At 29.9% G+C, this 11,398-nt stretch overlaps 1 protein-coding gene across 2 annotated transcripts in view; it reads left to right on the top strand.

Annotated features, from left to right (window-relative positions):
- The window catches only part of LOC107436313 (chascon), a 75,059-nt gene that overhangs the window by 45,740 nt on the left and 17,921 nt on the right, over nt 1-11,398 (top strand). For both annotated transcript variants that reach the window (XM_071182331.1, XM_016047971.3), the window contains exons 5-6: nt 6,601-6,723; nt 8,168-8,329. In XM_071182331.1, the coding sequence (XP_071038432.1) occupies nt 6,601-6,723; nt 8,168-8,329 (285 nt within the window). The remainder of the gene's footprint in view (nt 1-6,600; nt 6,724-8,167; nt 8,330-11,398) is intronic.

Raw genomic sequence — 11,398 nt, 5'->3', positions numbered from 1 at the left:
ATTTGCTGACACAGTTCTGTATGTATATATATATACCTATATATATATATACCTACCAAGCATTACGATAAAATATTGAGTTTATTATAATTATCGAAAATAATGAATATCGAATTTGTTAACATAGTAATAATTCATTTTTCTGCATGTTAATTTCAGTGGAATGCAGAATTCGTAAAAATATTGTGCCTTCAATTTTTTTCTTTCGAAAAGTGTTTTAATTATATACTTAGGAAGGAATTCGTTTAATTCTATGCTCTTCATGGCTGTTACTATAGTAATTGAAGGATGGCAATCTCTAATTCACACGAAAATTATGAGATCCAGTTATGATTACCATCGGTTTGGTAAATATTGAATTAATAATCATAGTGATAATTTCTGCTTCTTAGATTCAGCAGATTAGTAAAAAAAAAATCAAAATTAAGGCTTTAAATTTTTTTTTCGAAGAATGTTTTAATCAGATACTTAGGAAGGAATTTATGTAATTATATGGCTCTCTATAGCTGTTACTGTAGTAAGAAAAGAATGCCAATCTCTAATTCACACGAAAATTACGAGATCTAGTTATGATTAGCATCGATTTGGTGAATATCGAATTTATAGTGATAATCCTTGTATCTTCAATTCAGTGGAATGTGAGTTTGTTAAAAAAAAAAAAATCAAAATTAAGAAGGAATTCATGTAATTATATGCTCTCTATAGCTGGTACTGTAGTAAGAGAAGAATACCAATCTTTAATTCACACGAAAATTATGAAATCCAGTTATGAGTAGCATCGGTTTGATAAATATCGAAATAATAATCATACTTATAATTCCTGCATCTTAGATTCAGTAGAATGCAGAATTTGCAACAAAAAAAATCAAAATTAAAGCTTTAAATTTTTTTTCGAAGAGTGTTTTAATCAGATAATTAGAAAGGAATTCATGTAATTATATGCTCTCTATAGCTGTTACTGTAGTAAGAAAAGAATGCCAATCTCTAATTCACACGAAAATTACGAGATCTAGTTATGATTAGCATCGATTTGGTGAATATCGAATTTATAGTAATAATTCTTGTATCTTCAATTTAGTGGAATCTGAATTTATTAAAAAAACAAAACAAAATTAAGACCTTCAATTTCTTTTCATAGAATGTTCGAATCAGATACTAAGGAATTCGTGTAATTCTATGCTCTTCATAGCTGTCACTGTAGTAAGAGAAGAATGCCAAATTCTAATTCACGCGAAAAACGTCGTTTCTTTTTACTGTTTACAGGGAGAACTGAATATTATTTTTTTACCTGAGAATCTGATTTAGTGGCATGTCTTACAACCAAATTCAAGGTCATTGTACACAATGGTTCGTGAATTCTTTTCGACCTTGTTCAGGCGTTATGTCATTTATTTTATTTTTTTCTCCCCGCTCCAAAGCTGTTTGACCTAACGACTTTCTAATGCAAAAAAGGTTCTAATTGCATTGCATATTTCCAGCTGCTTTTTTGCTGGTTAACTCAACCTGCGCTTAATGCTGATACATTGCACACGATCTTAATTGATTACGAAAAGACTGATGAAAGTTAACTGACTCCTTAGCCTTTTGAACTTGAATTTTGGAACGGATGGCAGATAAGCTTAAATCCGGGTTAAAAAGCTGGAGTTTAATTTAAACTTAAGTAGACTTTAATTACAATTAGCAATCATAAATTAAGTAAAATTAGAGCAAAAGATGAAGATGTTATTTCAAACGAGCAATCATTTAACAGCATTATAGTTGTTGGATGCCAATTAAAATAAAGAATATATAATAACAATTAACTTTTAACTCGAATTAATAAATTTGCTGACACAGTTCTGTAAAATGTCTTAGAGCTGGAATAATTTTTGCAGACGGTTACGAGTTGAAAATAATATTAAATTAATATGTGGCTGTTGAACTATTAACACTAATGTCAAAGTATTAAAAAAATTAATTAATCCTTTTTTAAAGAAATGTATTAAAAAAAGAATTCTCATGTTTTGTCATTCAACTTTGATGAATGTAATTGGATGTGTTTTGATTAAAAGGGCAAAGCTTTAACGATATTTTATAATGCCAAGGGTATTGATGCTTTAATGCCGGCCGAGGTCAATATTGATGACTTGGTTTTGAAATAAAATAATTATGGATGAATATCAGTGCTCTTCAGTCGCAAATTTATTGAGAGCATTCACTAAATGTCGATGATCAAAAAAAAAATACGGCAGCCTCTATTTTGATACCACCAACATTACTTTAATGCTATAAGGGGTTTGAACCCCGTAGAATTTTCGTCAACGACAAGCTTAAATTATATACCGCTCATGGGCTGCAATAGCGGCACAACTCAAAAAATCATGTTTTGTGATAAGTGGGCTTAACGTTTTCATTGCTAGTGAAAATGCATAGAAAATGCTTTAGTTTGCTTAAACGAAGATTACCTTCAAGTTGAATTATGAGTTCGCTAGTATTGCTGCTGAAAAGAATGTGTATTTTCATATTTACACATGTTCTTAGTCCATAAAACGTGTTTTTTGAGTTGTGCCACTATTGCAGCCCATTAGCGATATGTTGCTAAATTGGTCTTAGAATTTAAAAAAAAATTAACCCGATTACACAATTTTATTTCTACTGCTGAGTTTAAGTAATCGGATGTTCTCATTAAAGCAATGATGCATGCACATTTTGTTGTTTCAACACGCTCATAGAGGAAATGGGAAAGATTTCTGTTATGTCACTTGAGAGCTATTCTAAAAATATTTTTAAATCACGCGAGGAATAGTGCTGGGCTCTTCACTGGACTCTCATCTTGACTCAGTGGTCTCTGGATCCTCAGAGCTTGACGAACCTTGTGAGCCCTTTCACGGGCAATTTAACCAATTAGTGGAGCATGGCTGTTTAAAGGAGGTGTTTTGTTCTAAATGCCGGAAACTGAAAATTAATAACGGCAATGCTTTTTTATGGTACACATAATGGACTTGGATGGTAGAGTGCACACCTAATGTTAAAAAAAAAAGTATGTCATTTACAAAAGATAAATAAGAAACCTTGCCAAAGCAGGCACTTTGACTTCGGGAATTTTTCTTTCCAATTCTCTTTGAATTTTTCCTAGAGAACTCGTCAGTGAAAGTGATAATAGCTGTCATCGGTTAAATAAATGTTTTTCTGAGAAGAGTCATCTATTTGTGACGAGATGAATGGCATATTGAAAGAAGTTTGCAAGGTCATTATATTATGTGTCTTAGTGACAGGCAAGGGCATTAGTTGGATATGTGTCAGTAGTTGTTGATTTACAAGAATTTCGCTTGTGTTTTGCGTAAAAAGGTTGTTGCACTGACATCTCAAGTAATTCTTTTTACTAAATTTAAGAGCTTTCTTAGGAAAGAGTTGGTTGATATAAAAGCTATTAAAATAATTTTAACCAACTATATCCAATAAATAAGTTAACATTTATTGTAATTTTCTTCAAAATAACGATTAAAATTTGCCTTTATTATTGAAAGGATACAAAAACTTTATTTCATTGAATTTTATCTGGAAAAATCAAAGAAAAGACATCTATTTGTGACGCGTTAGGTGACAGTTAAGGGCATTAGTTGGATATGTGTCAGTAGTTGTTGATTTACAAGAATTTCGCTTGTGCTTTGGATAAAAAGGTTGTTGCACTGACATCTCAAGTAATTCTTTACTAAATGTAAGAGTTTTCTTAGGAAATAGTTGGCTGATATAAAAGCTATTAAAATAATTTAAACCAACTATATCCAATAAATAAGTTAACATTCATTGTAATTTTCTTTAAAATAACGGTTAAAATTTGCCTCTATTGTTGAAAGAATACAAAAACTTCGAATATTTTCTTTTATTAAATTTTATTGAATTTTACCTCGAAAAAGCTAAGAAAAGACATCTATTTGTGACGCGTTAGGTGACAGTTAAGGACATTTGTTGGATATATGGGAATAGTTGTTGATTTACAAGAATTTTGCTTGTGCTTTGCATAAACAGGTTGTTGCCCAGACATCTTTGTTTGTTCTTTACTAAATTTAAAAGCGTTTTTAGGAAAGGGTTGGTTTATATAAAACCTATCAAAACTATTTTAACCAACTATGTATCCAATAAAAAAGGCAAAATTTATTATAATTTTCTTTAAAGAAACGATTCAAATTTGCCTCTGTTGTGGAAAGGATACAAAAACTTTAAATATTGTCTTTATTAAATTTTATTGAATTTTACCTGGAGAAATTGCAGAAAAGATATCTATTTGTGACGCGATCGGTGACAGGCCGTGGTTGGATATGGGTCTGCAGTTATTTTTCCTTCCTAATATTACTAAATTTTGGCTACCAATTACTATTATTAAATTTTGCATTCATCATTGAAAATTTTTATGTCTACCATCTGTTAAATAAATGTTTTCTCAAAAGAGTTGTATACATGATGCAATGAATGGCATATTGAAAGAAACTTTCAAGAACATAATGATTTGTATCTAGTAAGAGAAAAGGACATTTGCTGAACGTTTTTGACTTAAAAGAAATCGCTCTCATTTTGTAAATCAGAGGTTTAGCATCTTTCTGATCTAGATTCCAATGATATGTGAATTTTGTCTACTTTGAAGCAGTTATAAAATTACAATGCGTTTTAAACTGCAATATTTACCCAAACTATGATCTTACTCACACTATTGACTGTATCAGGGGTATTGGTTTAGGAATGCTAAATTAGCTCTTCAAAGTATGATCTATTTACAGATTTCAATTTCAGTAACGGTAAAACTATAGGAACGTTGAACATACCGTTGATATAAATAATTTCCCTGCTTTGATTACGTGAATTTTAGGATACTTTAAAACTAATTTTATCAAACAAAATTATTTATCTTGCACGGTGAAAACTTTATTCTTCTCAAATTCATTCCTTAATTTTAGTGAAATTTATATTCCCATCAACACAGAGAAATTGACCATTTTCTTCTCCCCTTTATTTCTAATCTCCAAGTCCTTTTCTATATAGTAAAAAATCTCAGTTAGTCCCTGACCCTCGGGGTGCTTTCTTTATTAGCTGAAAAAAATATGAGCCAACGAATGATCCAAAATAACTTACATCAACATCAAAGAAGGAAAATCTCAATTATATATTATTATTTTCGCATTAACTGTGTCTAATTTTGTCTCTGTACGATTTGTAAAGGTGCATTTTCTGGTTTAATTATTTTTTGCGGTTATACTATTGAGTTAATAAACATCCAATTACAACGTGCTTGTGATTTCTTTAAAAACAACAATAAAAGAAAGAAAAAGGAAAAACGAAGATTATTAAGTTAGTGGGTCTCGAAAGTGAAAAACATTCCGTACCTGTAGGCAATATACGTGAGTGAAACCTAAATAACTTTTCGAATTGAAAGAAAAGAAATATTACGACCTTAATCTGTGGTGAAAAGATGCTTTTTCGTGTTGATGATGCCGTTTGAATGAGTGCGGAAATTAATTTTTAGAGATTAAAGAGTTAGAGTTTCTTTAAAAAAAATATTAAGAAATCTCATTCATGGTATTCGTCGACATTTTTCTGGAATTTATAACGTTGTTGAGAATGCAATTGATGCTGTGGTAAAGACATTTTGGAGTGGATTTTGAAGAAATTTTGCCGTGATGAGGTCGTGATTTACACGAGATTGAAATCACTATTTGTAAAGGTGTACCATTCTACAAAATCCTTCTAATTTAGAAAATAAATGATATCAAATTAAAATTTGTAATCAAATCATATTTTCCCTTTGGTAGTTGAATGGGACTGTGTAGACATGTTCACACTAGACCACATTCTTACACTAACCCCACGCAATCCTGTTTGCTTAGGTTTGATTGTGGTTAATTGAAACTACAAACAGCGAAAGTTATTATCAACTTAAGTGAAAACCCATTTAATTTATAACATATTATCACCTTTTGTCATTCTGAAAATTAAATATGTAAATAAAAGATGTAAATATTATCAAAATGGGTGAAACACAATTTAATTTATAATAGATTTTCACTTTTTCTAGATTGTTTTGTTTATTTTTCCCACTGGAAGCTGAATGGGACTGTGTAGACTTGTTCACAATAGACCACCTTTTTACATTAACCCCACGCAAACATCTGTTTGCTTAGATTTGATTGTGGTTAATTGAAACTACAAACAGAGAAAGCTATTATTAACATAAGTGAAAATCCATTTAATTTATAACATATTAGCACCTTTTGTCATTCTGGAAATTACATACGTAAATAAAAGATGTAAATAAAATATGAAAAGAAAAAAATTTAAAGAAACTTTGGCAGTTTCTTTTAAAAATTTCACAGTGCATCTAATTTTTATTAAACTTTTAGAAAGTAATACACTTTTTCAATTACTAATTACTTCAGAGCTAGAGAGAGATATTAAAGCAGCAAAATTTACATACTTATTATTAAGTACTTTGAAAATTTTCCAGCGATGATTTTTAGTTTGAAATATTTTAGGTCTATTAGAAAAAACATAAGATTTCAAAATTTCTGTTTACAGCATAGATTTAATTTACTTCTTAATTTTATTTATTCATTTATTATTTTTTTGTAGGTCGAAACGCGTGTGCAAAGACAACTGATTTTAGAAGACGGTCGAGTTGTAGCTGATTCTGGGCCTCAAGTAACTACAAAAACGAAAGAAGATAATCGCACTGAAGAATCTGAAAATACTGAAGTAAATAAACATCTATATATATATTTCTCTTACACGGCGACAAAAAAAGCCTCATTACAACTCCCCGAATGGCAACGCTAGAAAATCGACCAATGATTGCCGCAAAAAATGTCACATGCCAAATCTAGCTGAGGTGGCTCAACATATAGCGCTTTTAAAAACGGAAACTGATATAACCAGAGGGAGCATTCTCACCAAATGTGAAGGTTTAACGAATTACATGTCATTTATTTGAATTCAAATTTATTTTAATGACTTAGTATTTATTAAAAAGATGTAATTATTTTTTAAAAAAAGTTGTTATATGTATTTGAATGATTGTTTCGAATTCTTAGAATTTTGTGCAATGTACCTAAGTTAGTAGCGAGCGAAGCGAGCTTGGTTTGCGAAGCAAACCATATAAGATTGCGTGGCAATTTTCGGGGGTTGGCGAGCGTTAGCAAGCAGGGGGCGCAACCCACTAGTTGTATTTAATTTTGTTTTACAAAATGTAAATGCTATACCTGCTACAAAAATTATCACTTTTCTTAGCTTCAAAGTATTGAGTCAAAGTTAAAACTATTAAGGTTGTTCGACATTGTAGTAGTGGCAAATTAGTCCGTGAGAGAAGGCAAAAAGTTTCCATATTTTTTAAACACATGTCAAAAGTACTAGCACTCAGAGTGCCTGTACTTTTTACCGTAAAATCCATTTTTAATGGAACGTGTTACGGAGCAAAAAATCTGATATACCGTAATTTTTTACAGCAATAATAACTGTAAAATCACTGAATCACTCTGATGAAATAAATATTACTATAAAAAATTGAGGTAAAATATTTTACGATAAAAATTGATTTTACGGATGATGCAGGCAAAGTGCTGGTACTTTATAAATGGCATACTACTCCTTAATTGGAAAAGTTTTATTAAAGGAAAATCCGGTACACAGAGTGAAATAAAATTTGCCTTGATGGAAAGAAATAAAAATATGTATTTTGTATTAATGTAATATTAAAGAATTTATACATATTTACCAAAAAAAATATAGCAGACTCTTTCATAGTAAAAAAATTAATTTCCTCCTTCAAAAAAACTCGTATAATTCTAATAGGAATTATTGTGTCTTCATTTGGAGGATTAAAAAAAGTGCATTCCTTATATTTTAAACATAATATTTTAATTTTTTTGTTTTTCGCATTTGTAAAATATTTTTCGTCTTTTTGCAAGTTACAAAAAATAATAAATATGACATTTATTAATTGAAACTAATACGTAGTTCTTTTTTTAACATTAATTATTGAGATATAGTTACTAAGGAAATAAAGCACATTCTTATAGTAGACAAAAAAAAACTGTTTGACCTTGAGAAAACCTTTTTTTTCCTGGTTTCATCGTTTTTGTTTGCATTGTTGTCTTTGTAGCATGCATTATTTTTTGATTGATTTTGATTTTGTTTGTTTTAGCATAAGACCACCGGAGATGACCCACCGGGGGATGGTTATGTTATGGTTCCCGGTTCTGCTAGGGTCATTAGCGAAAAGACTGAAAGCAATCAGACAGTGACTGAGACAAAAGAAGAGAATCGGCAACTCCACGATGAGAATATTCGAGATCTTTCTGGAGAGGTGAGGTCTATTTGTTAAAGTTCTTATGATTATTAAGCACTGAATTTTTTTTCTCGCGCATTAACTTTGTGTGTTATCCAGGTTTACACAATTATTAAGCTGATACGCGTTTTACAATTAATCTTTATACCTTAATTTCGAAAAAGTTCAACCGTTTGAACTCTAGAAATATGTAAGATTTAATTTGCTTAAACGAGCAGCTGATAATGATTTAATGGGACCCGTTACACTCTTCGGTTAATAAAGGTTTTTCGACGTTTTTTCGCCAAGGGGGGGAAAACACAGTTTAAGTGACTTACACTTCGAATAAAGCTATAATTTTATACTGCATACGACATATTTCTGCAAAGAATTATCTGTCCTTTTAGAAGAAAAGAATTAACGGACTTTTAAATAAAATATTTTAAAAGAGTTATTAAACTTTCTTAAGAAATCGCCAATTTGGCTAAATTTTTCCTCACAGATGAAAATTATCCAAAATCAAAGTCTTATTTCCATTTGTTTTTAAATTTTTATGAGGCCAGGTAATGCAGCTTTGGAGTAGTTTTTTAAGTATTACAAAATCAGACTACAAACGCTTTTCATTTTCTTAAAGCTAGCTTTTCTACATATTAACATTTTGCGGTATTTTTAGAATAAACATTAAGGGCTCTGGTTAAAGGTAGGTTAAAATTGACCTAAACGTCACAGTTGCAAACTCACAGTAATTATAAAATATCCCATTATTTGCCAAAAAACATAATTTCATGCGACTACAGAGTCTTCGAAAAATCATAATACGTTAAAACCATAATTCGCTGAACCATAATACAGAATAATTTGAAACCTTAATAAGATGTTATATTGAACCATGTTTCAGTGCAAGTAGAATCATATTGTGCAATCAAATTGAAGAAGTACGATAATTGGTTCAATATAGTATTTTATTGAAGTTGCGGTACACTGGAGCGATAGTGCTTCATCATTCCTCAAAATTTCTAATACGCATTCGCGTACCACATTTTATTAATCACCATGTTAAATTAAAATCATATAGTTACTTGCACTGGGTCTCATTCAAATGTGTTTAAAAGTACAAGATTATGATATTGAGCTTTGGGACCCACAATGAATTATCGCTTAGGACAATTAGATAATCTTCATTTTATTTTTACTTTTTTTTAAACTATTGGAAGTCTACAATCATCCCATGGCCTCCTTAAAACTTTTCAAAAGGGGTAATTTTTGTAAATGAAACCATGAATTAAACATAGATACTTTTATGTATTTATACAATCCACTTCAATGATGTTTTTAACGGTAAATGCATCAGCCAGCATATTCCCTGATTTTTATTTGCAAAACTTTTAAAATGTTATTACAAAAAAAAGAAAATTTCTGCTATCATCGATAGCAAAACGACTTTAAATATTTTTTTAAGCCATGGTTTTATTGGCACTTTTAAGTCTTTAATTATCTTTTTTTTCTGCTGAATAGAATTCTTAGTATTCTTACAAAGCAATAAAGAGATAAATTTAGCCGAATAAAATAATAATGTTTTGCGAGCAGACATTCTTTACTTGTGATAGACGGACGACCAAAAGAAAAAAAATGTCAATCCTATATCAAAAGTATGAATGGAATTTCCGTAATAGCTTTTGTTCATTTTGAATTACGAGTCTTTTAGTAGCCAGTCCGGATATTGCTCAAGAATTTTTACATACGGTGAAAGTAAAAATCACCGGTCAGAAAACACGTCAAATTTCAATACCGAAAATTCTACTTTTGCATTACATTCTTTGTATAAAAACAATGAACTCCATAGTTTTTTTTTAAGTAACAAAATATTAGAATTTCATTAAACTAGGGAGAGGCCGCCCCCTGTTCGTGTTGATTTGCCAACTCCCAAACTGCCTTCGCGGCTACTTCCGCTGGTTGACCAGTTATTACCCATGTACCTGAAAACCATCAATTTCATCTCAAAATTGCGTATATTTTGTTTTTAAATTTTACCAAGCATTCGTAAAATTTGCGTAAAATTGAAACTTCGTATTATAGCAAAAAATGGATATCCAAAAAGCGAAAAAATTACGTAAAATTAGACATAAACAAATTCGTTTATTTTGTAAATATTTTATCAACCCATTTATACTAGGTAAGGATAAATACGTTATTTTTACGTATTGTTTTATTGATCAATTTGCTTCCTCAATAATACGTATAGTATAATACACAGAATTATTTTTACTAAATCAAACTAGTAAATTAACTATATTACGTCTTGTGACTATATTACATAAAACATGCAAAAATATTCCTACTGAAATAAAATGCTAATTTTATTTTGTCAATATTACGTACAATATACTTAAGCGTTTTACCAAAATCTAAATGGTGAAATATACGTCAATATATGTTATATACGTAATATATACAAAAAACTTTCTTACCAAAATTAAATGGTAAATCTCTTTCGTGAATAATAAATAAAGTATACGAAAGCCATCTTATCGTAGAGTAGTTTGAAAAATATATACGTAATATAACTTTTTTACCAACTATCTCAATGGTAATCCAATTTCCCAAAAATTTAAGTATCATGCTACAAGGGTAAAATATTGTGGTTTAGCATTCTTAATCAATATATATATATATATATATATATATATTAAATGAAGTTAAAAATTGTCTATTGCCTAGAAACTTCGAGATATTTTCTATTAATAATTAATAAAACCTCTTAAAGCAATCACAGAACTTTATTTCAATTTTTTTACGGTCAGATTTTGGTTGCTTAGCAACCTAGTAAAATTAAGCATTCCTCTTTTGAATTAGTCAATGGGTTATCTTAAAATATTCATTTGCGCAGGCGACTTTTTTTGGCGGTTTTCTGGACTATCGCCAAATATATAAACCTTTATTGCTACCCAATTTACCACCCAATTTTTTTGAAATTTTGTCTACCCCCCCTAATTCAAGTGTCTAGATTCCAAATATGTAAAAAAAAATATATGTTTATTCAGAGAAAGTACGTTTTTGTGTCTGATTTCGTAACTTAATTAATAGTTAGCACTAATTAATTAGCATATT

Source organism: Parasteatoda tepidariorum, chromosome 6 (assembly GCF_043381705.1).
Source record: "Parasteatoda tepidariorum isolate YZ-2023 chromosome 6, CAS_Ptep_4.0, whole genome shotgun sequence".
NCBI classification, from domain to species: domain Eukaryota; kingdom Metazoa; phylum Arthropoda; class Arachnida; order Araneae; family Theridiidae; genus Parasteatoda; species Parasteatoda tepidariorum.
Note: the sequence above shows the minus strand (reverse complement) of the source record. Positions and strands in the feature narration are given on the sequence as shown.